Raw genomic sequence first — 26,905 nt, 5'->3', positions numbered from 1 at the left:
ATCGGCGCAGAAATCACATACGTCTGTCTTCCATTCCGCCATCTCAACGGTGCAAAGGAATCGCGGCTGTACGTGTGTTTCCTATCCCCACCAGGGTATAATCTAGTCTTCCGCCGCTTGCTTCGTATCCACAACGCCCGCAATGGGGTCGTTCACGGCTTGCAGCGACGAGGCCAGAACGGCCGGCTCCCCGCGCCCCTGGCGCGACGCCAGACTGCCTTCGCGTGACGGCGGATCGAGCACGTCCGCCTTCTCAGGTACCCAATCCATCGAGACTGTCACGTCGATGATGTTGGCACCAATGCCAATGGGGAAGTCGAGCTCCTTGCGCGTCAGCACTAGCTTGGTGCTCTGTCCGGCCGGGGTGCGGGGATGGGGCATGTGGAAGGTGGGAATGAACCAGAACCAGCCCAGGAAGACCTGACGCGGGTTAGCTGATTGTTGCTCAGTGGAGGGACATATCGCCGACATACCTGGCCCATGTAGAGCTTGACGCGCACCTCCCGATCAGCACTTAGCACGACACCTTGATTGTCCTTGAGAGTCTGCGTGACGTCGTTGATGGACGCGCCCTCCGACTCGACGCGCTCGTCCTTCGCGCTATCAGGCAGCGGCTTCTCGTCGTTGTCTTGCACCTCCCTCTCCTCATACTGCCTTATCTTTTCCCTGAGCTTGCCCCAGTTGTCATCTGTCAACGGCCTGAGGACCCGCGTCATGACCTTTCCGTCCTGATTGCAATCACAGTAGTGGCGGCATCAGCGCTCATCCATCACCAATGCCGCTAGGGCCATGCACGTAGGCGCGGCGGGGGCTGGCTCACCGTCTCAGTGTCCTCCTTGCGGTAGTCCTCCTCCCGCAGCACGCCCAGGCGCGCGAACGGCCTGACCATCTTACCCTTATCCCATCTGTCGTCCTTGAAGACGTCCTCGAGCGCGTCGTCGCCCACGCGCTCGCTCCCGGGCTTGCGGCGGCCCATGTTCCCGCCGTCGTCGCGCGTCCGCCGCTCCCACCGCTCGAGCGTGTCGACCAGCCCGTCGTCGTACCGCGCGAGCGACACCCACACGCGCCCGCCCGCCCGCGACGCGGGCGCGATCTCGCCGGAGGGCGCCTTCGCGTAGCTCGTCCGCTCGAGCAGCGCGTTCGCGGCGCGCATGAGGTTCACCTTCACGCCCGACAGCTCGCGCATGCGCACCGTGACGTCGGTGAGGCGGACCTTCGGCGCGGCGCGGCGCAGGGCGCCGGGCTCCGTGGACCAGAAGCCTGGCGGCGCCTGGTGCGCGATGAGGAGCGACCAGTAGGAGAGCCACCTGCGCTGGCTGGGGATGCTGACGCCCTGCTTCGACTTTTGGGCGGGTGTTGTGGGCCGCTTCATCCGCTTGGACGTGTGCAGCTCGAGGACGCGCGCGAGGTTGTCTGCGTGATCGGCTCCGGCGGCCTGCTGAGCGACGCCAGAGCTGTCGTCCTCGGTGTTCCCCTGGATGTCCAGAGGCAGGGGCGTCCCAGGCTCCGTCTGGGGCGGCTCTTCTGGGGAGACTTCGTCTGAAGGCATTGAGTTCATCATCTGCTGTGCACGCGAGGTGGCTTCGTCCTTCGCTGTTTGACTGCGCCTCATAGCACTGGGGCTAGGAGCCTCGTCTGAGGTGAGGAGGTACGTACAGGCCATCGTACCTGATCGACCCTTGCCCGCTTGATGAGAGGCCTACTCAGTATGCGACAATGTGTTTAGTCTTGAATCATACCTTTGCAATGCAGGACGGCGACCCGCCCCTTAGAAGGCTCTAGCCACGCACGCATCTCGCGAGCGACTAATGGAAGGATGGCTAATGGTGGCGCGCTGCATAAATACGCTCATCTCAATCATTCGTCGAACAATGCGAGAAGTCGCCTACTTACTGGTGGTCAGGAAAGGGGTATCGACTGACCCTGCCGTCGAAAATGCTGGCAGGGTAGCAGTTCTCGGCGACAGGGCAGAAGTTGAATACCCAAAAGTTCTTGCCGTGACGATGCTCCAAGAAACGTTTGGCATCCTCCCGCCGGTTGCGATACAGCGCTTCCAACCCTGAAGCAGGATATCCCATGACGATCACTTGCTCAGTGATGTATACAAGATCTGAACAGCTCAAGAACTTCAGTGACACGGTTGCAATTCTGATGAGCAGACTCACCAAGGTCAATGTCCAGCTCATCATCCTTGTACCGGGCCTTGTCAAGCGAGACAAGACGACGAATGAAGTCTGTCATGGCCGTGAGTGCTAACTCGCTCAGACTCAGCAGAGCGGTGTGGAGGAACGCGGATGCTCCTCATTGATCATTTCAGGCCATTGTCCCCGTTGGCGATGGCGCTGCCAAGGGCCCAAATGGCCGACCGTGTGATGAAGTCATAGTGTGCTGCCATATATGGTATGCGTAGTGATGGTCGGCAACACCCGGCCCGTCTTTCCAAGTCAGCAGGGTTGCCAGGAGTGCATTCTGTTCGTGAGTAGGTGTGAGTCAACGCCGACTGGGCGTGGTACCAGAAAGAGATTGGTAAGCAGCCGTAAGGAGGAGTTACATGGGCACTAATTCCCCTTCGACACTCGCTGGAATCAGTTCTGATAGAGGTGAGTCATGAACGTTTGAACTTGAACTAAGGGCCAGGAAAATATCATTTCAGTGCCCATCGATCTTAGTCCGAGTCCGAGAGATGCAAGCTCATTCCGCATTCACAGATCCGAGCAAGTCCTCCTAAGCAAAGGTTACATTCCGTCATGGCTGCTGTTCCTCTATCCGAATTGTCGCTTTACCCTGCGACACCGGACCAAGTCCTTGAATCGCGTAGGCGTCATGCGCATCAGTGGCGTAGGAAACTTAGCTTTGAGGACTACCTCCTCAGGGATCAAATTATGGACGCACAAGAGCAGTCTGTGGACAAGAAGATGACCACATGGTAGGCAACTCGACCTCCACAGTGTCTTTGCAGATGATATCTAATAGCAGTCTCACGTAGGGTATTAGCTCCTCGGACAGATCCTACCACGCTTGACTTCATGTGTTCATGTGAGATGTACGTATCCCCTACCTCGTTTCTTGGCTGAAATGTCTGAGGTAGGCCGCAGCTTTCGCCGAATAGCGATCTCTGCAGATCCCTCAGACCCGGCCGCGGGCGCGAAGCAAGTGATCACTTGCGCCATAGCATCCGTGTTCACCCCGCCTGAGAAGCGCAAGAAGGGTTACGCTCAACACATGATGCGCCTCCTCCATTGGGTCGTCGCTCCTCGCTCAGCACTGCCCGATTTCCCCGAGGCTTGGGGCTCTCCGCCCGAGGTACCCGAGGAGCTCGGGCTGCAGAAGGCGCAATTCTCTGTTTTGTACAGCGACGTCGGCAAGGACTTCTATCAGCTGTGTGGGCCTACCGCTAAGCCAGGTGGTGGATGGCTTGCGAGCGGAGCAGTTGAGACGTCCTGGTATGCGGACAAGGCAGCCACCGGGTCGACTCCGGGAGCGACATCGCCTCACATATGGCTTACCGAGGACGACGCGAAGCACGTATGGTCACTAGACGTGCCGTTCATGAGAGCGGATGTGGTGGAAGCAGCCATGACCTCCGGTCATACTACGATCTCCCTCCTTCCAACCAAGGGCGTTGGTGCCTACGTCATACAACGCACGATGAGCTTCGCGGCAGATGGGACATCAGTGCTACCCCTCGACACGTGGGGCGTTCTGCTGCTTCCGAGCTCTGTCGTCGGGGTCGATGAAGTCTTCGCGGATCTGGAGACACAGCCCACGTACGCTACCTGGACTCTGGACAGCTTGAACGAGACGTCGCGCGCGCTGGTGACGACCCGCGTGCGCGCTTCGAAGGAGACCTTGCCGGCCCTGCTCAAAGTGCTCACGCAGTTCGCGCTCAAGGAGAATATTCAGAAGGTCGAGATGTGGGGATTGCCTGAGGGCTTGCAAGCCGTTGCGAGCGAATCTGGCTGGAAAACATCCGAGAGGACGGACCATGTATCAGCGTGCAAGTGGTACGGGAAGGAGAACGAGAGCCAGCTGAAATGGATGTTCAACGAGAAGTAGGTGTTCGCCTTCATGACACATAAGAACCGAGTTTGACGTATGGCGATAAGGTTCTCTTGGTGTTAGGTGCGGGATACGACGCATCCTCCAATTCATGAAAAACGTTGTACATTGCAAAGCTATCTTTCAGTCCATCTTCGTAGACATCATCTGTGGCACATTCAAGAATATCGTAACATTGTGAGGCACGCCGACGCGGTGATATCTACAGAGCAGTCCCCCATCCAATCACGCTGGGGCGTACTCCGATATGACACTCACGGGCTCTCTGTACTGAGCTATGTGTTTGAAGGCGACGTCATGCAAGCTGTGGTAGACATGTCAGAATCATTCACAGCAAAGAAGCGACAAAAGTACCAACCCGAAAGCAGTCGGACCTCCGCATGCCAATCCCTCTGGAGTACTCGACCATTTGGGGTCGGCCGCCATGGCGATGACGGTGACTCTCAATCCATATCTAAATCCAAATCTGAGTGCTCGTAACTCAGACATTGTGATAACACAACACACCGATAATCCGGGGTCCCGAGCGCCGTTCCGTTCTGCGAGTCTATGACAGTGATGAGGTCTGGCACGGTAGCCAACATCTGCAAGTGGCCAAGACTTCAGCATACCTCCATGCCGGTTACGGTCTTATCATTACTTACCTTCTGGAGCCCATCTGGAGCCGCCAGGTACGCATACAAATTCTCGTTCTGGAATGGTATGACGAGGCGGTCGTCCGGGAGATATGCTGGCGCCGTCGCGTTCACTGAGCCTGCATCTTCTTCCTCATCCTCCAAAAGAGGTACGATAGTGACTTGACCCCAGGTGAAGCCCTTGCGCACCTCCTGATCAATGGTGTCAGGCTTATCGAGAGCGTGACTAAACGGGACGTGAACTCACTCGTTGGACGTCAACGATTTTACCGACGAACAGACAAGCGCCGTTCTGCAATCCTAGAATTGCAGCAGGTATACCCTTCAAATTGTTTCTCTTCTGGCAAAGCGCGACTGCACGACCGATGCGCCATGCTTGAGATACGCTACGTATGACCCCTATCATGACAGGATCAATACCACGAACACCATTCATACAATGGTTGTGTTACCATATTTCTGGCAATTCTTGCGGCTGAGAGGAGACATGCTGACTCCGCTTCTGGAACCCATTTCCGTTGTCGCGCTACGTAAAACGGTCTCAACCATTTTGGGCGTGCTTGCTGATGGCATGACCTGTGTGAGCAGATGAGCGTGCGTGGCTGCATGATGCTGTACTTGATACTTACCACCGTGTTCCCCACGCCGTCGGATATCGCGCAAGGCCACAGGCCGCCAGGGATGTTGAAAGCACCAGGAAGGGATTGGTACATCTTGGTACATAACCACAGTCAATTCCTATAAAAGAGAGCTTGAGTAGAAAGACGCACGTTCGGATACGCGCGACCCATAAGATCAGCGTCCAGAACTTTCTTGCCCATCTCAGCCGCGACAAGCATGGGTTGTATACCGTTCCCTCCTCCGATTTCATCAGAGATGACGCCTGTGAAATCGTCGAGGTTCATGTACGTCATCAGCCTACGAATCGACGTGGGTATCTCGTTTCCTCCTTGCACGCGTTCGATCTGCAGACGAGATGGTAAGTTTGCTACCAGACTGTGGCAGCCTTATGATCGTACCGAAACGCTGGGGGATCCCTACTTCGATGTTAGTGTGATGCCATAGGGTGGACGTGCATCAAGTTCTCACCATAAACATGCAACGCAAGAACAAAGCGTCTTCTGCGATATCATCCGGGTCGACGACCTGAGCTATGGTCAATGCCGGTTCAACTGCAGCTAGATCCAAGTACTGACAATGATTTCTTTCCCATCACGCAGCAATTGGCGGGCCATCAGGTAGGGCGGATATGTCGTTCCGCCCCCACCTGTGCCTAGAATACCGCAACCATCTGCAATCCACTCTGAAGGAGGGGGATCATGAGTCTCGGGACATGCTGAGCCGACGAACACAACGCACTGAGGTCAAGCTCGGATATACTCCAAGAGCGATCTGGTCGGATGTTCGGCGTGTAGGTCTCGATGTCTACAGCAACGTCCTCCACAGTGTCGGTCAGAACCGTCTTATCGTCTTCAATGGAGTTGGCGATATCCTCAGCGTCCAGTGCATCATCGATTGAGGACACGGAGGCCACTACTTCCGGTGCCAAGTCACCTGCAGCTTTGACAATAATCCGTGTTGCCTCGTTCGTAACGTATTGCACAGGAAGATTGGTGACTTCGACGACCCTGACAGTCGCTGTGTTGAAAAAGTGAGTGTGGGGATTGCTTATGGTTCCTATGTATTCACCTGGATCTGCGCCGCCTTTGATGGCCTTCTCGATAGCCTGGGCCTTGATACCTTCGATGACTTCGTGTACATCGCGACCTTGCAAAATCTCGATGGTGTCAACTTCTCCAGCAACTACGAAAGCAGGAGGAAATCAATCAGCAGGGGAACCGGTCGCGGATCAGAATGGGACATACCTTTGGCCATTGCTGCACCGACAGCGTTCGCAACTCCGAAGAAAGGCGGCCGTATGATCTCTCCGACGCCGGCCAGTTGTTCTGGTGCGATAATACTGCCGCCGCCAACTAACAGGACAGTGATGTCCTCGGGGGAGGTTTTCATCCTAAGTCCAAGTTGTCATTCCAAGCATGCATGCGATGCCAAGCACTACACACTTGTCGATGATCCCTTCTATTTGCTTCTTCATCACTTTGCTGGCCTTCTCGATGACTTCGGGCTCGATGCGAGCGACGTTGCTCCTTTCTCCTAGGTCCGCACGACCGTTCGCGACAACAATGTCAGTCGTCGTCAGTATGTCTCCTCCAAATACCTTTGCGTCTCTTGTGATGTAATGTCCGACAGAATCGGGACCAACTACCACGGTGCGGCCCTGAGGCGTCTCAAACACCTTCACACGAGACCCACCTCCCAGCCCAATCGACTGCACATCTGCCATGGAGAAGTTCGTGCGTACGCCTCCTACTTCAATGAACGACGCTGCCTGTCGCGGGAGCCCAGACTGAAGAAGCACGCCCACATCGGTAGTCGTACCACCGACGTCGGCAACAATGATCGACTTGCGTTGTTGTGATATCTGTTTCTCATCGAGGCCAGCCAGGAACGCGGCACCTCGCATCGAGTTCGTTGGTCCCGACGCAAACGTACGGATCGGCAGTCGCGCAGCAGATGCTGCGGTGGTGAGGGTGCCGTCGTTCTGCGTAAGGAATAGAGGGCACGTGAGGTTGAGAACCTTCATGGCAGCCTGGAAGCCGCGGATAGTTCTCTGGGCGAACGTCAGGATGGAAGCGTTCAGGATGGACGCATTCTCGCGCTCTAGGAACCCGACTTGTCCAACTGCGATGGACGATGTCAACAATGATGCAGTAGCGAAAAAGATTGCTTTGACCATTTCGCGAGCAGACGACGTTGACCCCGTCACCTAAGACTTGTCGGATGATCTTGGCAGCAGCTTGCTCTTGTTTTCCGTCATTATCGAGCGGAGAAAACACGCCGCAAATGACGACCTGATGAGGTTTAGCTTTCTAAGAGGTCCTGACGAGAATGTAGTGAGCCCTTACATTCCTCAGACCCTTCCTCTTGATAATGTTGCACTGCTCTGTGATCTGGTCTTCGTTCAAGGGAAGAATTTCACGACCATCAACTGTTGCTCGCATTGAGCACACGCTTCTCCTTGCAAGAAGACGCACAAACTTTGAAGACCACCGTCGACGTACCCCACGTATCCTTCTGTAAGAGCCCGCAAGCGGGCAGGGAAGTCAACGAAGGGAGGACATTGCTTCGTGTATGGTCCACAAAGGCGGATGACTGCAACTTTCGCGAGGCGGCGTGCGTCCGCCTCGAGCACAGCGTTGATGAATGCGGTTGTACCAATGCTAAGGGAGGAGACTGATGTTGCAGCTACATCTGCATTCTTCAATATTTCTCGAACAGCAGCTTCGATACCCTGTGAGACGTCTGGAGTTGTCGGTGCCTTGAAGTGCGCGAGAACTCCGCGGTTTGGCTCGTGCAGGCGTGTCAGATCGATGAGTACGCCGTCGGTGTTCGTACCTATGAGGCCTCATAGGTCAGTAATCATGTCCCTTCTATACAGAGAACAATAAGACTGGAAGAAACACGAGTTTCACAACTCTCATGTAGACTCGAACGACAGCGGCCTTGAAAGTGCCACGCAACAAGACCCTCCTTAGCAAGCCCTAAGGAGGTCGACACAAGTAATATGGTTCTCGTGCTTGCCTATCGCATAGCATCACAGTCTCTGCTGAGGGCAAAGATTGCATGGCAGACACCATGAAATATTGGTCGACATCGAGGAAAGGGTGAACTTGAAGTCAAGGCGTTTGAACGTTTCCCCATTTGGATACACTTCCTGAGATCCGATCGATACTCACCGCCAACGTCAACTCCGATGCGCAACATGCTAGTGGCGACGAGTTTAGTCTGTCGAAAGACGCGGTCCGCACTTCGGACGACGCACTCCTTAAATTGGAGGAGGCCTTATCAAAACGCTGAATTCAAGACGAGTCAGAAGATCGGTCCCCCAGATAAGCGTTGCGGTTTCGCCGAAATCCCGCGATAGCGAAATCCAAGCAAGCCGTCGTACGTGTTCCTCACTCGGTCCTAGCTTCTGCATCCCCTATGACGGAAAAATATACAACATTGTTTTTGGAACGGATACACCCTTTGCTACATCAAATCTACAAATAGATGCCTAATCATGTAGTACGACTCCCTGCGCCAGCGAAACGTAGATTGTGTTTGAAACATACATCGCCGTTCAATCTCAGGCAAACTCAGCGATGACGCTGTGAGGCGGTTTGTACTTCGCAATAGGCGTGAACTCCACTTGGTTCAGGCTGTCAACGCATGTTGAGTTGATTATCCATTTTACATGTGAATGAAGGACATTACCCAAACGCAGATGGACCACCGGTAGTCAATCCTTCACTCGTGGTCGTCCATTTGGGGTCCGCGGCCATAGCGATGACAGTGACGCGCAGACCATATCTAGCATTCGACCTTAGGCATGTGAACGAACGGCCGAACTACGCTCGACTCACCGATAGTCAGGCGTTCCTAGCGCCGCGCCGTTTTGTGAGTCAAGCACGGTTATCAAGTCGGGCACGGTCACAAGAATCTTCAGACAGATTATGAGTCGCTAATTGACAAAGTCGAATGAGAATTAGCATTACCTTGCTGCTCCCGTCCGCTTTCTCGAGACACGCATACAGGTTCTCATTTTGGAATGGTATGACGAGGCGGTCGTCTGGTCCATACGGAACTGGGGCACTGCTCGCACTCGCGATTCCCTCTTCCTCCTCGTCCTCCATGAGCGGTGCTATTTTGATTGAGCCCCATGTGAACCCTTTGCGGACCTCCTGAGTATCCAATAGCCTGAGTCGGGATGCCATGAGACATGGACGTGGAAACACTGACCCTCGATACATCGACAATCTTTCCGATGAATACACACGCGCCGTTCTGTATCTCTAGGATCTTTGACGGGATGCCCTTGAGGTCATTCTTCTTCCTACAGAGTGCGACAGCACGCCCTAGGCGCCAAGCTTGGGAGACGCTGTGGGTGACACCTAACGCATATATGCTCGGACAGACATCAAGTGATAGTGCAGGGGAACCTACCGAAGTTCTGACAGGTGACTCGCTTGAGGGGAGGCATAGTCAGCCCACTTGAAGACCCCAGTTCGGTGGTGATGGTGCGCAGGATAGTCTCGACTGACGTTCGGCTGCTAGCACTTGGCAGTACCTGGCGGAGGTTCAGACGCTGTGCGCAAGTCGTAGCATGAAACACATACAACGGTATTGCCGATAGCGTCTGAGATGGCACAAGGCCACAACCCGCCTGAGACGTTGTACGCACCGGGAAGACTACGTGGGGCGATTAGTGCCAATTGAAGCCGCTGGGAGATAGAGGAACTCACGTTTGGTAGAGCTAGTAGACAAGACAGGGTTCTCATCATCATGTAAACTCAGCACAGAATACAGACGTACATTGGGGTATGCCCGACCCATGAGATCGGCGTCCAACACGGTCTTCCCCATAGTTGCAGCGACTATTATAGGTTCGAGCCCATTGCCGCCCCCAATTTCGTCAGATATTACGCCGTAGACGTCGTCGTCCAACTTGAGACCCATATACGTTGTCAAGGCGCGCACGGCTGCCGGGAGCTCGGTCCCGCCCTGTAGCCGCTCGGACTGCACGAAAACAGATAAGCAAACCCAAGCATATACCCATGTCGGAAAGCGAGCGCACCGATACACTGGGTGAACCCTACGACGAGTTAAGACAAGTCCCAAACACACCGGATAATCACTCTCACCATGAACATGCAGCGCAAGAAATACGCATCTTCTGGTACGTCATCGGGATCCACGACCTGTCATACTGCTCGAGTACTGCTGATGCAGTCGTAACATTGTACTTACGAGGATTTCCTTTCCTTCGCGCATCTTCTGGCGGGCCATCAGGAACGGCGGATAAGTCGAGCCTCCGCCGCCAGTACCCATGACGCCACATCCTTCCGCGATCCACTCTGCAGCGGATGCTACTTAGCGGTGTGATACGAGATTGATACGTCGATATACGCACCGAGGTCGAGCTCAGACAAAACCCACGATCTGTCGGGTCTGATGGTCGGCTTGTACTTTTCGATGTCAATGCTCTCTTCCTCATCGACATCTGCTGAGGCCGCCTTGTCATCCTCCTTATACTCATCCTCGTTCGAAGCCTCTAGAGCGTTGTCAATTGCACCAACTGACGCCACTGCCTCAGGAGCCAGATCACCAGCAGCCTTGACGATGATGCGGGTCGCTTGGTTGGTCACATACTGCGTAGCGTGTCAGCATGAGTCGGGGAAGATATCGACCATGACCTTACTTGGACAGGAAGGTTGGAGACCTCGACGATCTTGACAGTGGCTAGGAACGTCTGTGAGCCAGATGAGTTGCCAGACGAATGGCGAGGCTAACCTGGATCTGCCCCTGCTCTGATCGCCTTGTCGATGGCCTGGGCCTTGATGTTGTCAATGACGTCGTGAATGCTCCGACCCTGCAGTAGCTCAATCGTATCGATCTCGCCAGCGACTGCAGTCAAACTGCCTCAGTGAGAGCTTTTGAACCCGACGTGATCTACTTACCCTTCGCCATGGCCGCGCCAACGGCATTCGCGACGCTGTAGTGAGGTGGGCGCAGGATCTCACCCACCCCCTCGAGATGATCCGGAGAGACGATGCTTCCACCGCCCACAAGGAGGACAGTGACATCTTCCGGCGACGTCTTCATCCTAATTGATCATCGTCAGTACGTTCCTTTAGATACTGTTCGAGTTGTCCCATACTTATCAATGATGCCCTCTAGCATTTTCTTCATATTCGCCATGGCCTTATCAACGATATCGGTGCTGAGACCCGAGACTGCCTCTTTCGTTCCCACCTCTGCACGACCGCTAGCGACGACGACGTCCGTGGTAGTCAAAATGTCACCACCGAACACCTTCGCATCCCGCGTGAGGTAGTGTCCAACGGACTCCGGGCCGACAGAGACATGGAGTCCTTGCGATGTCTCGTGTGCCTTCACGAGCGAGCCTCCACCGAGGGCGATGGACTGCACGTCCGCCATCGCGAAGTTCGTGCGCACACCTCCGACCTCGATGAACGACGCCGCCTGACGCGGGAAGCCCGACGGCAAAAGGATGCCTACGTCCGTCGTCGTCCCGCCGATGTCCGCGACGATCGTCGACTTACGCTGGGCGCCAGCCCTGTGCTCGTCCAGCCCCGCGAGGAACGCCGCGCCACGCATAGAGTTTGTCGGCCCGGAGGCGAAGGTGCGAATGGGGAGGCGCGCGGCGGAGGCGGCGTTAGTAAGCGTGCCGTCGTTCTGCGTCAGGAAGAGCGGGCAGGAGAGGTTAAGCGCATTCATGGCTGCTTGGAAGCCGCGGATGGTGCGTTGAGCGAAGGTGAGTATAGAGGCGTTGAGGATGGTGGCGTTCTCTCGCTCGAGGAAGCCGACTTGGCCAACTGGAGTGGACAGTCAACATAGGCGAGCGAGGGTTTTAAAAATTCGAGAGATGTACCATCGCGTGAGCAGACGATGTTGGCACTTGGGCCTAATTCGCGCTGCATGATCTTCGCTGCCTGGACTTCGTGCTTGCCTTCACTATCCAATGCCGTGTACACTCCACAAAGCACCACCTACATATGGTGTGAGCATTCGATTACGCATGAGTGAATCGAAATCCTGACGTTCTTCAGACCCTTTTCCCGTATCAACCTGCATTGCTCGATCAACTGCTCCTCCTTGAGTGGTCTGATTTCGCGCCCATCGACTAATCGTCGTTAGCGAACACATCCAAGATCTGGAAAAGCTAGCCTTACTTTCTAGTCCTCCGTCAACGTACCCGACATGGCCTTCTGTCAAAGCACGCAAGCGCGGTGGAAAGTCGATAAACGGAGGGCACTGCCTAGTGTAGGGACCGGAAATCCGGACGACGGCAACCTTCGCAAGTCGCCGGCCATCCGCTTCAAGTACCGCGTTGATGAACGCCGTGGTTCCGATGCTGACGCAGGAGACCTTCTCAGGAGCGACGGAGGCGATCGTGAGGACCTGGCGCACGGCGTTTTCGATGCCATCTGAGACGTTTGGAGAGGTGGGCGCCTTGAAGTGCGCAAGCACCCCGCGCGTGGGCTCGTGAAGACGAGTTACGTCAATGAGAACACCGTCGGTGTTCGTCCCTATATATCATGAGTGAGTTTGCAGTCGCTCCAAATTGTACGTGCAAGAGTGACAAAGGAAGACAACGGTGACTGAGTATCCACTCTCATGTCTCGCAGATCCATGTCAATGGGTCGATCAGAGCAGTATTGTGCGGCCTGTTGTTCGCATAGATCATGAACCACGCAGACGCAACAAACAACGTGCTTCCCCAATAGCTGGCGGGATTGATGCAACAGTAGCGACCATATCGTCAACGGCACTCACCTCCAACGTCGACGCCAATGCGCAGCATGTCTTGTTAAATGTTCGGCTATTGGGAGTGTGCGTGGATGCGCAGCTGATGAAGCTGCTCTCTCGCGATGAGAGCTTTAAATCCCTCCCTCCCTCCTTTGCACCCGTCTTATCGGTGCTCGGCGAGTCGAACAGGAGGCCGTAGCGATAAGCTGTGGTTTACACAGGAACAGCAGGCTCGTAAAGCACTCGTGCCTTCGACCCGACATGGATCGCAACGCCGAGTGATAAGCAATCACTTCAATGACTCGAGCGAGCTGCCGCACGTACCCCTGGGCCCTGTCCCCCTGTCCCCCACGCCGAAGAGCGGTAACACTTAGGATGCTCCTCACGCACCGTCAAAACAGCAATATGTGTGCCTCGAGTCCTTTTCGAGCCAGGAAGACGTACTGCGATATGCGCTTTCTCAGTGCTGTACTGCCAGCGCCGTGATGATTGGGCATACGACGTCCTCCGCGCATTTGGCTGCGAAAGACCGGGTTGAGTGGTGAGTGAACAGACAACTGTGTCCCGATGAGATGATTTCGCGTAGTCAGTATGATTCAATTGTGGTGACTTGGTCGACGTCGATAGGTATGTATCTGGTACAATTCAGAGTCGAGTCCAACATTGACGAGACGCGGGATTCAAGTCGACGGTTGGTCAACGGAGCTCTGGGCAAAGCGTGATATGACAGTAACGCGTTACTCAAGATGGCTGCCAGAAAAGGAATGTCACGCCAGATGGGACTCATCACAAAGTGTGACGCCGGTCAGTCAGCGACTCGCGCCACCACCGCGGCCAGGGAGAGCAAAGCCTTGTCGGACACCTTCACCAGTGTTCCTCCTCCAGTCCTCTTCCACTCGTTTGCGCACAGCTAGCTCCGGTTTAGCCTCCTTGAGCAACATACAGCTTCAGGAATCCCCACCCGAGACATGGCTTCAGCATACTACGAGTTTTACCGCGGGTCCTCGTGCGTATGACCACCCGTGTGCAGGTTCTACAGCTGACAATGCAACGGCCTTGTGTCTAGAATCGGCATGGCATTGACGGACTCCCTTGATGAGCTGATCACGAGCGGCGCCATCACGCCACAGCTAGCGATGAAGGTCTTGCAGCAGGTCCTGTGGCGCACCCACTCATACCATGCCCATGGCTGACAAGTGCACCCGTCTTCAGTTCGACAAGTCCCTCGCTGATACCATGGTCAAATCGGTCAAGAACAAGACTACCTTGAAGGTCTGTGACCCTCACTATCCTACTATTCCTGGGTGGCTCATGGTGTCGTCGCACGTAGGGACATCTGCACACCTACCGGCTCTGCGACGACGTATGGACGTTCATCGTGAAGAACCCAACATTCAAGATGGAGCAGAACGAGCTGGTGTCCGCGGCCAAGATCAAGATCGTCGCATGTAAGAACGGTGACGCCATAGAGGCTGGCAAGAAGTGATAGTCTCCCGCGCCCCGTGTCTCCCGCTCGTCCCACTTGTCGCATCGTCGTCGTTCGCATGAAGCCATACCGTATGTTCCGCTGTGCGCGTTAGTGAGCTTATGTATTTGCATGTATCATAGGTCATGTCCTAGACGGAAGACTGTATGGACTATGTCTGTCACGCTGGGATTAGATTCGCTCGTGTTTCAGTGAAGGCGGCGGTAACCCATTTGATATGCGGTTCGCCTCAGGCAGCAGCATCGGCGATCCGTGTCATACCCAACTCCTCGCCGCAATGAGATGCAAACTGATGCCAATGCAGTAAGCAGAGAGCCCAAGCGGCGCGCTATGCGCGAAGAACAGCATCGCAATGGGAGCATACAACTGATGCCAACTTCTACTAGATCCCATGCTCGCGACTTGCTCCCTATGATGCAACGTGCTGCAGGTGCCGAGTGTCTAGCAGTGTGCATGTTGTTGCCTAGTGCCGGCTCAGCGGCTCAGCGCTCAGCCCCAACACCATGCAGCTCTACAGAAGACCGACAGGTACGTGTCTATAGTCTCACTTCCCTGCGAGTGGCAATCAAGCGCTACTCCTCAGATCCCTGCCTCATTCTCGTCGATCCTAATCATCATACGTGCTACCGGTCAACCAGACACGAACAACGTCAGCAGCACCTCAGGTTCGTCGCCCACCCACAAGGCCGGCGACTTGACGCCTTCCAATACACGGGTCCCGCGGTCGTCGGTCACCTGCGACTCTGCACATCTCGGTGACGTCGCATCCACCCGCCACAGCTCGACTCCCGAGGATTTGCATCGCTGCGCTAGGTTACCGCACGCCCGGCGTCTTGCTCGGGCCACTAGTCGGTGTTCAAACTTTCAAGCAGAGCTCCGCGCCTGAGGTCATGCAGCTTCGGCATATTGGGGCGGGCGATCCCCGTTAGAGGGAATTGAACGACTAGTATGTCGAGAGTAACGTTGGATGTGTTGGGGTTCACGGCATGCGAGTGAATCTGCGAGTGAACGGGCTGAGTATCAGAGGGAGAGTCGAACTGGGAAGCACGACAGCCCCTCGGCGGAAAGTTTCACTGCCATGAGGCTGTGTTGAGTGACCAGGTGAGTGGCCTGTATGATATCTATAACATTATGGGACGACGGTGTCGATGTGGCGCGCGTAACTCGCGTGGCAAGCCACGAGAAACGCACATGGAGAGCACATGGCGTCCACGTTCGCCGCGTGGCCTCAGCCACCTACCGGCCGGGCGCTCTCTCCTCCCCGGCGCCTGCGACCCCCGCCCGAGCTGTCCCCGAGGCGGGATTTCCGCGCGAAATGCAGGACAACTCAGTACCGGGAAATAGGACCTGTGAGTACACAGGTGTTCCCGAGGCCTGCAAAGATGGAAGGGAATACAGAACATGTCAGTAATGGGAGGATGGGACATAAATACCAGGAAAATAGCCAACATCAGTACCGGGAAAACAGGAAGACAAGAAATATTGCTGAATGTGTACCACAGGCCGGGAAGCATTGAATTAAAATGCAATCACAAGACTGAACATATTGGGAGCACCGGGAAATCAGTACCGGGAAATAGGATATCTGAGTAGTACCAGGAAAATGACACATAAATACCAGGACAATAGGGAATAAAATTGCCCTGATATTCTAAAAGTCAAGCATATCACTGACAGTGTACCACAGGCCGGGAAGCATGAAGATTAACACACAGAATTGAATAGAACTATGCTGCCAGCCCATGGCTTCGGCTGGCAATGCCCAAGAATATAACCTTCATAGTAACACAAAGCACAGAATGAAAGAACTGCCGCCAGACCTGAGGCGAAGCCCAGGTCTGGCATTGCCTAAGCTTGGAATCTTAAAAGTAACATGAAGCACAGAATGAAGAAATCACCCGCCACGGGCTGGCAATGCCCAAGCATATAACCTTCAAAGTAACACAAAGCACAGAATGAAAGAACCGCCGCCAGACCTGAGGCGAAGCCCAGGTCTGGCATTGCATAAGCATGAAATCTTAAAAGTTACATGAAGCACTGAATGAAGAAATTGCCCCGTAAACCCGTGGCGAAGCCACGGGTTTGCGATGCTCGTCATCATAAAAGAATGGGACGTCGGGGTCGATGTGGCGCGAAAAAGCCACGAGAAAGCCACATGGAGCGCACGTTGGCCGCGTGGCAAACCATGTGCGCCCAATCCTTACCACTCTAACGGGCCCGGCGCCTTCCGCTTCCCCGGCGCTTGCGCGGTCCCTGCCCGACGCGTCCCCGACGCGCGCGAAAGGAGCGGCGGGACCTTGAACGGGAAACCCCTTCGGCAAGTCAGGACATTTCAGCGGGTTTCCCGAGGCGTCGCGGCGTGTGTGATGGGCAACGGGCATGATGACGGGAGGTAATGTTGACAGGAAAGCTGCTCTCGGGCGCCCTCCGCTCACCAGTGTATCCTCGCCCGAGGTGTCCCCGGGAAACTTGAGAAACCCATTGGGAAATTTCTTGAGGTGTTCCCGAGGCATCGTGGCGGGTGCAAGGAGGTAAGTACATAACGGGAACCAATATACACACCAGGATATGCCCTCGGGCGCCCTCCGCACTGCAGTTCAAAGGAGTAACATGTAGCATTGAGTACCGGGTACGCCGCCAGCCTGTGGCTCCGCCACAGGCTGGCATGCCAGAGCATCTATTCCAGTAGGTACACAAAGCATTGACTAACGGGTATGCTGCCAGCCTGTGGCGAAGCCACAGGCTGGCACGCCAAAGCATTTATTACAATAATTACATGAAGCATTGAATTTTCAAATTGCCTGCAAGACCCGTGGCTTTGCCACGGGTCGGCAATGCACAAGAATATAACCTTCATAGTAACACAAAGCACAGAATGAAAGAACTGCCGCCAGACCTGAGGCGAAGCCCAGGTCTGGCATTGCATAAGTATGAAATCTTAAAAGTTACATGAAGCATAGAATGAAAAAATCGCCCCGTAAACCCGTGGCGAAGCCACGGGTTTGCGATGCTCGTCACCTAGTAATGAGCGTCTGCGCTGATCCATGATGACTAGCGCTGCATGAGTCGCGCGTGGCGACGAATGCATTGGACGATGTGGTCTGCAGAGGTGTCATCATGATGTAACAGGTCCGTATGTCGAAATTATACCATTATAAGCACATGTGGCGAAGAATACCTCTGAGGACTCACTCTTGTCTCGTAGGTTACTCAGGTGCGTCTTTCTTGACGCCCACAACTGTGGATCAGGTGTATAGTTCAGTGTTCAGACGTCTTCGTGTTCCTGGAGTCACTACTGAACAGACCTCGACGCATATTCAAAGCAGAGATGGGAGGCTCATTTTCAGGCTGGCACGCAGGCCTGAGTGGGCCCGTGATCCTCGGCGAGCATCATTGGACCGAATCGGACCAGGACCCATATGTCGGGCGAACGTTTGGAACCCGCTGGGCAGATAAGGTCTTCTTCATACATAGACTTGAAATTGCAAGCTTAATACCGCATTGACTACTTACTCCACGTGAAGTAGAATGCGTCAAGAATTCGTCTCGTTTCCCTGCCGTTCTAGCGGGTTCAGGTTGCCGAGTTTGTACTGCTTGCGTTCGGGAGGCAGCCCTTTTGCTTCGAATTCCGAGTCTTTTGACTGTACATTGTCCAACCTATTCCCGTATAGAAATACCACAGACAGTGGACTTTGGCGCGCTGCGAGTCTGCTTGCAATTGGAGTCTGCGAACCTGAAGGTGTACTGAGTGCAATGGCATTACCTCAGAGCCACGCGGAACGCGTCGCGTACACAAAGACAAACAACGCGCGTGTGGGAACGCGTCTCGTCACGCTCCCGTTACACGACCCGCGTCTTTCTCCTGAATGCCACATCTTCCTTCCGCACGTAACGTCTGACCATAACAATGTCCACACGACTGATGTCCTCACCGCCATCAACACCGTCACGGCCGACGCGGGTGTACCAGTATGGCTCGCTCGGCCACCAGCCACTCAACTCGTCCCCGCTCGCGTCCTCCGAGGGCTCGTCGCCGGCCTCCTCGCCAGGAGTCCCGTCATACGCGCGGCGACGCGCGCAATACAAGTCCGTTGAGTCGCACTCGGTCAGCTCGCCTTCGGCCTCGCGGAGGCAATCGCAGCGACGGCGCGTGACGCTCGGCGGGGACCTCTTCCAGCCCATGCCCCCTACGGCGTCCGCATCCACGCCGACTGTCCCAACAGAAGAGGCTCCGCGGAAAGCATTCTTGAGGGAGCGATTTAGGGCGCGATGTCTGGAGCGCGCACAAAAGGATCGCGAGCGGAAGATTCAGGGGAGACGGAATGCGATCAGTGAGGCGAGCAGCGAGGGGGAAGATGAGATGATGGAGGACGACGAGGATGAAGAGGAGATGATAAATGACGAGGTATGTGGGTCTATGCGGGCTGGCAGAGTTACTGAGCCTTACGCGCCTGTAGCTGTTCCACAGGCTGGTCGCGAGCGGGAAGCGGAAAGAGCAGCACGCATACCGCCTATCGTATCAAGTCGACGTTGGCTCATCTTTTGATCCTGTTCTGGAGGAGACAGCAGAGTGGGAGCACGAAACTGTTGGTAAGTCGCGTGTAGTACTGATGGAACCGAATTGATGGTGACGTTCCAACGCCAATGCAGACCCGCAGCATTCGAGCAATCCATATGATCTGGAGGAGGAGGAACTCGCAGCATATGCCGCAGAGTACGATCTGCATCTCGAAGACCTCAATCCGGACGAATTCTTCACCCACAGTGATCTGGACGATTACCCCTTTCCAGAAGAGGACATGACTGAAGCTGCTCCACGTCTGAACGGCGCAAGAGACGGGCCTGCGGGGCATGCGCAGGATGGAGACATCGAAATGGTTATGTGATTTTGTATCGTATTTCGCTAGAGAATTGTTGCTGCCTTGCTCTGATCGCATTTGTATTTGTACCCCAGGATGATGTTTCAATTGCTATCGTGGACTTCGGGCCACTTGGTCTGCTAATCAGCGTGTCATGCCTGGAATGGAGAATCTCAAATAACGGGGTCTTTCGCTGGTTCATACCAACCTCCCGATGTTATTGGTGCGGCAGCCTAGCAGGCATGCGTGCTCCTTGCGTGCTCCAACCTCAATTCTCCCGAACGCCTTAGTGTGTGCCCGACCCTCCTCCCTATCAATGATCGCTCACTTGACTTCATATATTCATCGCAGCTTTCTTGTCGCCGACGGTGCCACCACATTCAAATGTCTGCCCACGGGCGTCCCGAGCATGCCGGTTACTTGTCTATCTCTCTACTCCCTTTCAGTGCACATGTGGTACAATCTCGTGGGACGTGGTGCTTGTGCACATGGTCCGCGTGCGGGTTTGAGGCACTCCGGTGTCTGTCAACGCTAGGTGGTGAATGACTGAGCTCTCCGACGGTCAACATCAAGGACAAGAATGCATCTGTGAGTCTCCAATGCTCGCTTCACCGTCTGTCTCGCAAACGAAGTCTGACTCGGATAGAGGATGAGGTATACGAACATACAGCTGAGCAATAGAGCGTACATGCCAAGGTAGTGCAGCACGTCTGGCTTCATCAAGTGTCTCACTGCCTATACTTGGCCTATACCGGATTACTTGCTGGACTTGCGTCGATAACCCGAAGCTGATCCGACAGATGGGATGGACTACGCCACTCGGCCCTTCGAACTCGACGTCTAACTATCGGGAGCCCATTTTCCCGACTTGTCAAGCACCGGTATACTATGGCTTTGGAACGACAGCCTCGTGCTTCGTGTTCACGTCCGACGGGATACAGTAGCCTCCTCTAGGCTTGTACCGTGGCGCTTTCCAAGGCCTCGTCGTCAGGGGCTGGGCATCGCCGCCAATCTTCTCCCACATTCTCGGCAGCCGGGAGTGGCTCGAAGCCAGGATATTCCGTGCGTTGCGCACAGCTTCTGGGAGATCGAACGAGCAGGCTGATTCGCATTCGTTGTGCACGTAGGTGTAATCTTGGTCGGCAGAACGTCTGACATGCATCCCGTCCCGCGGCCCTCGCTGCCTCCTGTCGTGATCCCGGAGCAAAGGAGGCTCGGTTTCATTGAACAGAGTGCGAAAAGCTCGGATGACACAGGCGCCGGATCGTACAGGTATGATGGCTCTGCTGAATCCCCTTTTGCACGCACTTGCCGTTCATCTCTCGCTGGCGTTGATTGTACCTCATGACTGCATGAGTTTGACCCCCGTCCGCCGTTGCGTGAGGACTGCCCTGTGGCTGACACTTACACACGCACCCTTACCAGAAGCACCCTGCGCCAGGCAACTGTCACCCCTTCTCTCGCGCTATCCTACTTGCGGTACCGGGCGACTCGGCGTGGCTGCTATCTTCCGGCGCTCGATGGTCAGCCATCCGGGTGTACGTAACACTGTTGCCTCTTGTTGGGCAACTCGCTAGCTCGCAGCGGCTAGCACCTTCCCTAGCGGCTATTGCCACCGTCCCCTCGCCCTCGGACGTGCTCCCGCTCAGCACAATTCAACTCAGCCACTGGCAGCCGCCATGCACCGGTGACGACTGCTAGACAAGATACCGGCTTGGCCGCACGCGCGTGACGAAGGTATTAAACCCGCTCTTCCCCAGAACCGCCGTGATTCTTTCGTGCCCCCCAATATGTTCGCGTCCCGGCGTCATCTCGTAGACTGGTGAGTGCTTCTGCGACTCAGAGGTATACCGACTAGTATACTCATGACCAATGCGGCGATTGCGGCCAACCACTAACAGCGCACGGAAGCAGCAAGAACTTGTGCACAAGCGCAGCACTCTTCCACCGATCTACTCGGAACCGCTCACCGACGATGACCAGAAGATACTTGGGCTATCTCTCTCACAGGTTGCCTCGGAGTGCAATGCACATACCATCGCTCCAAAGGCCGTATTGCACGTGTATGGCAAACGCGCTCTCATGGCGCACGACGCGACGAATTGCCTCTCCGACTTCATGATCCGCGATGCAGAACGCGACGTACCGCTACAGAGGCCGCTGTCCGGGGTTGTTATCAGCATCAAGGACTGCATAGACGTTGCGGGCTACGATACAACCCTCGGATTCTCCGCCAGAACCGGCAGACCTGCGGAGACGTCTGCACCATTGGTGAGACTGCTGCAGGATGCCGGCGCATTGCTTCACGTGAAGACGGCTGTACCCACCGGATTGCTTTCCTTCGAGACCCAGTCTGACGTCTTCGGTGAGACACTCAACCCATACAATCCCGCATTCTCCCCTGGCGCGTCGACGGGTGGTGGGGCGGCCCTCGTAGCATACCAAGGCTCCATCATCGAAGTCGGCACAGACATCGGCGGCAGTGCACGATTCCCTGCGGCTTATTGTGGTGTCTACTCCGTCAAGAGCTCTGTCGGGCGTTTCCCGGCTCACGGATGCGTGCAATGCATGCCGGGCCTGGAAGCTTCTCCAACGGTAACGTCGCCCCTCGCCCGGACACTTGACGATTTGCGCGAATTCTGGAAGCGAGTAGTGGAGATGCAGCCGTGGCTGTACGATCATACCGTGCGTGCGCGTTTCTTGCTTCGTCACATGCGTCACCGCTACCGGTGTCAGTACTCGGGGCTCCCTCGCTGATAGTATGGGTTTCCTCCTCCCGCTTCTCACGACGTACAGTGTATCCCGCTCCCCTGGCGCCCGGTTGACTTCGTGCTCAGTGGCCGAAAGCCGAGATGGGGCGTTATTTGGTCCGACGGTAGGCATTGCGTTCCTGATTGACATCGACTTCTTCCTGACTGTCTTCGTTTAGACATTGTGCCTCCTTCTCCTGCGTGCCTGCGCGCGTTACGGGAGGCCGTAGATTCCCTAAGGCGAGCGGGGCACGAGGTCGTTGACTTGTTCGTGCTCATATCTGTACTCCGGAGATCGCGAATGACGTATCTATCCCCAGCACTCCTCCACCCACTTTAGATGGTCTCAAAGCCGGCTTCCAACTTCTCTTCGGCGACGGAGGTGAATAGCCGACCAGACAATTGTGGACGAGAGTTGAATCTTACGTCACTCCAGGTATCGCGTTGCATGCTCCGCGTCGTCCGGGGGAAACGATGAATGGCGCGCAACGCAGCGTGCAGCTGATGCTCTCCCTGCCGCTCTGGGCCAAGAAGTTCCTGGCATCTATGTACCGCCTCCTCTCGCGTCCGGAGGGTCGGAATGAAGCGTGGGCTACCCTCCTAGAAACGATCCACCCAATGACTATCGCCGAGGAGCACGTGCAGACCGTCGCGCGGGAAGCATTCAAAGAGGCATGGCACAAGGCATGGCGAGATCAGGGCATCGACTTCGTTTTGACAGTGCCACATGCCATCCCTCCCGTACCAAGAGGCGGCACCGGTACAGCTACGCTTGTTTCTGCGAGCTACTGTTTCTTGTTCAATATTGTGCGTCACTTCCCTCTTCAGATCTAAAAGTTGTCCGCTCACAGCTCTGTCGCAGCTTGATTATTGTGCCGGTATCGTTCCGGTTACGTACGTCGACGAAGCTCTGGACCGGTTACCAGCGGACTTCAAACAAGGCCGTGAGTATCAGAATATGAACGACATCGCACGCGGCGTATACTCGCTTTATGACCCGAGTGGCATGCATGGGCTTCCCCTCGCCGTGCAAGTTGTCGGGCAGAGACTCGAGGAGGAGAAGGTGCTCGCTGGGATGGCGGAGGTCGAGCGTGCGCTGTGGGACGCAGGGCACGGCTTTATAGCCAAGGAATTCTGACCGCTCCGGCGAATGAGCAGGTGAATCTATTCCAAGTTGGCTGTAGTCTCTAGGCCGGTGAGAGACGAGTCAGTGGGGAGTCTTATTACGTGCGCGTGCACAATACAGTACGTTGTCAGCGGACATAACGTCGGCGAATAGTCAGAACAAACTTGATCTCAACTTGTAGACATATAATCCTTATCGTTTCGGTCTTTGCGTGGGTTTCTTGACTATACGTCACCAGAATTGTACATCTTGTCATCAGCTTGTCATCTGTACTAGTACACCGGCTATTTTACACAGTCAATCACCGGTAAATTCCAGGGGGTCGGCGAGGGGGGGGTGTAGTAAATAGTAGGGTAAAAGACAACGAAGGGTCCAGTATTTTGCCGACCACTGAGGACAACAATACACGGCTTGAGCCTATACATCAATTAAGAGTCAATACGAATTGGATGCATACGCAGAGGGATACCATATATCATGGCCATTCAAGTTCTTTTGATCGTCCTCTGCGAATGAATGAATCAATCCGTGCGGGACTAGACGGGGCATAGAATGCAGCAGGAAGAGGGTGCTCAAGTTCTCGGTCACGGTGTATGTCGTGCCTTCCAGTGGCGTAGTAGTTCGTGTTTTGACTGCTAAATCCGGACCTGCGCTACCTGAGCACTTCTGGACCTGTTGATTGTTTAGGGTTGAGGGGGTATGCCTCGCCCTTGGGCGGTGCTGTGTCTTTTATGTCCACAGGCACTCGCTATCAAGCTATAGAGTTGGTTGTCCGAGTCGCGAACTCCATGCACGATGAGCGAGCGATGTCAATGAAGTTAACGTACCTCAACCTCTCCTCCTCCTCCTCAACAATGCTCGCTCAAGACGTGCGATCGATCTGGCCATGACCAAATGCGGATACGACACTGCTCCATACGGCGCAAATAGTACCTTTGTTATCCCCAACTACTCGAGTCCACATTGCAGACTCCACTCAGGCTACTAATCCATTTCCTTTGAAAGTACGCAAAGTACGGACAACTTGACCTCAACAACATCGTTGATATTCTGCTGCCACTGACACGTGCGTACATACTTCGAACGCGGCAACAGCCACCTCAAATGGAAATCGAACTGTGGCCTTCCGGCGTACCATGAACGGCTCGTCCAAATATATGCCTCAAGATTCCGACAGCATAGTCTCGTTGACGTCCCCATGCAGAACCAAGAGACTGGGGTCTAAATCGTCCAGCACTAGGTCCTGCTTGCCAATTGTGCATACGAGCTCCTCGGTCTTGCTCCGCAATTGTCTCAAGCACCTCCGCAGATTCGATGGTCCATCGACATCCGCGAGAACAATGATAAGACGTTGCAAGCGTTCGACAGAGGCATCGAGTTGACGATTGCAGATCGAGGCAGTGATGCCGCGTATGATGTCGTATGCATCGCTGTTCATAGCGGCGCACTCGAAGCGTGCACGTTTCAACTTCGGCCATGGGAGCGGAGCATGATGTGCACGCTGCGGCAGTGGTGTGGGACCAATGTCGGATAGGAATTCGTCGAAAAACCCCAGGGATGGACCGGCAAAGTCAATCGCCTCGATGTGGGGGAACATATCGTATAAGCTCTTCCAGCTCTCGATGCCAGTGGGATCTAGCCGCATATCGTAGCATTCATCGTCCGCGATACAGATGCGGAGTGTCGTGGCGGATGAGAATAATGATCCTAGCTCGATCATGAGTTGCTTTTGGAGGGACCTTGTGTTGTGTACGTCGCCGAAGTCGCAATACAAGCCGACCGAGGGTTCGCGGACACCAGTATGGTCTAGTGCCGCTAGCATGAAGCCTTCGACCTCCACACGCTCGGGTTTAATTTTAATTTTGATCTTTTGTATCGTAGAGAACATCGGGAGAAGTGTCTTGTCATGGGGAACAGCGTCAGCGAACACTGTGTATCCGGGGGATAAGTCGACGATGCCATCCATGGCGTCGTCGATGGATTCCTTCCACATGATGATGACGATGGTGGCAGTACGTGGAAGGGCGACATGTGCGAGAAAAAAGGACAGGCTCCTGTGTCCCTCGAACTGTGAAAGATAGAGCTTCCGGAGGTGTGGCAGCTCTATGGTCTGACGGCCTGCTGGTGTGACGACGGCCATGGAGTCAGCACTGAACTCGTTCAACTCGAGATATTCCAGAGCTGGACAGCCGCTGAGCGATATGAATAGTCCGTCCCAGCTGTCATACGACATCGACACGAGTTCGAGCCGCGTGAGACAGCGCGCATTGACGATGCGTACTCTTGTCCTGAGCCCGACGAGTGTCAGGGACTCCAGCTGTGGGAGGCATTTTCCGTGTATAGAGACAACCGAAGAACGAAGAGACGAAGAGCGGTGCTGCGCGATAGGCTCTGAATCATTCAAGATCAAGGAAGACAGGGACATCATGGGATGCTCGACGTAGGCCTCGAAGCTACGTGTGGCCAGGTGCGTAATTCGGTCGATATGCGGAGAGAGTGCATCCACAAAGACTTGAGGAGCACTTGCTTTGATGAGCCGCGTGTCAAGTGAGAGGGCAGCGCCGCGGGATCGGCGTAGGTATTTCTCGAGAACTTGAAGTGGCATTCTGAGCGTTATTTTGGTCCATAGCACCGCAGAGGAGACCGCGGTGTTGTACCAATGACGGCAGACGAGCAACACAGTTACGAGCGACGGTTTCGGATTCAGAACAGGGTACTGTGCGCATACGAGTCGCAGTCTGAGAATTTCCGTGAGCAATTCGACCGGTAGCCTGTTCACCGCCGCAGTTGCATTGATCAGGTATTGCAATTTGAATAAGCAGTCACGCATAGCTGTGTGGTTCCGAGTAGGCAAGTGCCGCAAAATATCCTCGGGAAGGGGCGACGGTATGCGAAGAAGTTGGTCTGAGTCATGATCAGAGGCCATCGCACTACCTGCCTGAGCGATATGTGAGCAGACCCTCCCTCGCTATGACATACTATCTCTGGGGAAACCTACAAGCTCGCTTGTACTGGACTTCTCCTGATGATTGCTGCGTGCTCTACGCGCAAGTGACAAGGAGCGATTCGCGATCGGAACAGCTGCAATCAAGTTGGCTGCAATTCCGAGATCGTGTCTAGTTAGAAATTCAGACACAATCAATCAAGATGTCAAGCGGCACTCACCTGAACGTTGGTTTCGCGACAGAGATGTACAGAGAGCCAGGACCGACTGGGCAGCCTAAGTCGCGGTGTCGACTCGGACTCGTGGTCGTGAGCACTGAGCTTGCTGTCACAGTGTCACCGTAGCAGGCGTGTCACGCGGTCAAGAACATCAGTGCGCCGGCGACTTCGACTCAAACTGGACTCAGCATCACCTCAAATCGTTACAACGTCAAATCCCATAAGCATCAGACGATAGTATCGAGTCTCGAGGCCGAGACGTTCCGATATGCTAATATCGGGTCTTTTCCGCAACGTCCGAGCCCTCGCTTGGTCAGCACCGCGTTAGGAGATCGCGACATCGGACAGTCTCATTGGACAGACACGTCGGACAGCTTACATCATCCGCGCGCTTCCGAGTCAAACATTCAAACCGCCTGTTGTAAGATTCGAATTCCAGAGTTGCAAGAGCCTGC

General features: G+C 54.9%; 8 protein-coding genes across 8 annotated transcripts; 4 read left to right on the top strand and 4 right to left on the bottom strand.

Moving 5' to 3' along the window:
* Positions 1 to 36: 36 nt before the first annotated feature.
* Positions 37 to 2,431, bottom strand: C8Q71DRAFT_109847 (phosphatases II). The gene is made up of 6 exons (XM_047916322.1): positions 2,166 to 2,431; positions 1,894 to 2,110; positions 1,740 to 1,834; positions 821 to 1,686; positions 474 to 728; positions 37 to 420 (listed from the first exon to the last, which is right to left on the bottom strand). The coding sequence occupies exons 1-6, from the start codon at positions 2,239 to 2,241 to the stop codon at positions 103 to 105; spliced, it is 1,827 nt and encodes a 608-aa protein (XP_047777677.1). The 5' UTR covers positions 2,242 to 2,431; the 3' UTR covers positions 37 to 102.
* A 54-nt stretch (positions 2,432 to 2,485) lies between these two features.
* C8Q71DRAFT_109783 (uncharacterized protein) lies at positions 2,486 to 4,363 on the top strand. Its single transcript, XM_047916321.1, has 5 exons — positions 2,486 to 2,526; positions 2,709 to 2,926; positions 2,987 to 3,043; positions 3,096 to 4,052; positions 4,107 to 4,363. The coding sequence occupies exons 2-5, from the start codon at positions 2,748 to 2,750 to the stop codon at positions 4,120 to 4,122; spliced, it is 1,209 nt and encodes a 402-aa protein (XP_047777676.1). The 5' UTR covers positions 2,486 to 2,526; positions 2,709 to 2,747; the 3' UTR covers positions 4,123 to 4,363.
* Positions 4,285 to 8,519, bottom strand: C8Q71DRAFT_858892 (hydantoinase/oxoprolinase; the record flags this gene model as incomplete). Its single annotated transcript, XM_047927572.1, has 19 exons — positions 4,285 to 4,363; positions 4,418 to 4,513; positions 4,567 to 4,643; positions 4,704 to 4,886; positions 4,942 to 5,093; positions 5,147 to 5,270; positions 5,324 to 5,407; positions 5,465 to 5,659; positions 5,714 to 5,731; positions 5,784 to 5,840; positions 5,891 to 5,997; positions 6,054 to 6,332; positions 6,384 to 6,497; positions 6,560 to 6,705; positions 6,758 to 7,436; positions 7,489 to 7,606; positions 7,661 to 7,743; positions 7,794 to 8,150; positions 8,492 to 8,519. 19 exons carry the CDS (start codon positions 8,517 to 8,519, stop codon positions 4,285 to 4,287), a joined length of 2,976 nt encoding a protein of 991 aa, XP_047777675.1.
* Positions 8,520 to 8,849: 330 nt separating this feature from the next.
* On the bottom strand, positions 8,850 to 13,241 carry C8Q71DRAFT_109706 (hydantoinase/oxoprolinase). Its single transcript, XM_047916320.1, has 21 exons — positions 13,095 to 13,241; positions 12,491 to 12,847; positions 12,359 to 12,441; positions 12,190 to 12,307; positions 11,455 to 12,133; positions 11,255 to 11,400; positions 11,088 to 11,201; positions 10,996 to 11,036; positions 10,708 to 10,945; positions 10,545 to 10,651; positions 10,439 to 10,495; positions 10,372 to 10,389; positions 10,110 to 10,313; positions 10,040 to 10,050; positions 9,914 to 9,986; positions 9,741 to 9,864; positions 9,537 to 9,688; positions 9,293 to 9,478; positions 9,161 to 9,237; positions 9,012 to 9,107; positions 8,850 to 8,956 (listed from the first exon to the last, which is right to left on the bottom strand). Exons 1-21 carry the CDS (start codon positions 13,120 to 13,122, stop codon positions 8,884 to 8,886), a joined length of 2,982 nt encoding a protein of 993 aa, XP_047777674.1. The 5' UTR covers positions 13,123 to 13,241; the 3' UTR covers positions 8,850 to 8,883.
* Positions 13,242 to 13,823: 582 nt separating this feature from the next.
* C8Q71DRAFT_109667 (transcription initiation factor IIA gamma subunit) lies at positions 13,824 to 14,694 on the top strand. The gene is made up of 4 exons (XM_047916319.1): positions 13,824 to 14,073; positions 14,134 to 14,221; positions 14,280 to 14,339; positions 14,398 to 14,694. The coding sequence occupies exons 1-4, from the start codon at positions 14,036 to 14,038 to the stop codon at positions 14,551 to 14,553; spliced, it is 342 nt and encodes a 113-aa protein (XP_047777673.1). The 5' UTR covers positions 13,824 to 14,035; the 3' UTR covers positions 14,554 to 14,694.
* Positions 14,695 to 18,412: 3,718 nt separating this feature from the next.
* C8Q71DRAFT_908407 (uncharacterized protein) lies at positions 18,413 to 19,556 on the top strand. Its single transcript, XM_047928995.1, has 3 exons — positions 18,413 to 18,958; positions 19,011 to 19,143; positions 19,204 to 19,556. Exons 1-3 carry the CDS (start codon positions 18,461 to 18,463, stop codon positions 19,437 to 19,439), a joined length of 867 nt encoding a protein of 288 aa, XP_047777672.1. The 5' UTR covers positions 18,413 to 18,460; the 3' UTR covers positions 19,440 to 19,556.
* A 1,457-nt stretch (positions 19,557 to 21,013) lies between these two features.
* On the top strand, positions 21,014 to 23,600 carry C8Q71DRAFT_764781 (amidase signature enzyme). The gene is made up of 7 exons (XM_047924083.1): positions 21,014 to 21,234; positions 21,314 to 22,097; positions 22,209 to 22,287; positions 22,342 to 22,429; positions 22,483 to 22,544; positions 22,599 to 22,969; positions 23,025 to 23,600. Exons 1-7 carry the CDS (start codon positions 21,203 to 21,205, stop codon positions 23,298 to 23,300), a joined length of 1,692 nt encoding a protein of 563 aa, XP_047777671.1. The 5' UTR covers positions 21,014 to 21,202; the 3' UTR covers positions 23,301 to 23,600.
* A 617-nt stretch (positions 23,601 to 24,217) lies between these two features.
* On the bottom strand, positions 24,218 to 26,667 carry C8Q71DRAFT_764773 (uncharacterized protein). Its single transcript, XM_047924082.1, has 2 exons — positions 26,454 to 26,667; positions 24,218 to 26,404 (listed from the first exon to the last, which is right to left on the bottom strand). The coding sequence occupies exon 2, from the start codon at positions 26,212 to 26,214 to the stop codon at positions 24,451 to 24,453; it is 1,764 nt and encodes a 587-aa protein (XP_047777670.1). The 5' UTR covers positions 26,215 to 26,404; positions 26,454 to 26,667; the 3' UTR covers positions 24,218 to 24,450.
* Between the last annotated feature and the right edge of the window lie 238 nt (positions 26,668 to 26,905).

The sequence above is a fragment of the Rhodofomes roseus genome (assembly GCF_022264815.1).
Source record: "Rhodofomes roseus strain CIRM-BRFM 1785 chromosome Unknown C8Q71scaffold_13, whole genome shotgun sequence".
NCBI lineage: Eukaryota > Fungi > Basidiomycota > Agaricomycetes > Polyporales > Fomitopsidaceae > Rhodofomes > Rhodofomes roseus.
Note: the sequence above shows the minus strand (reverse complement) of the source record. Positions and strands in the feature narration are given on the sequence as shown.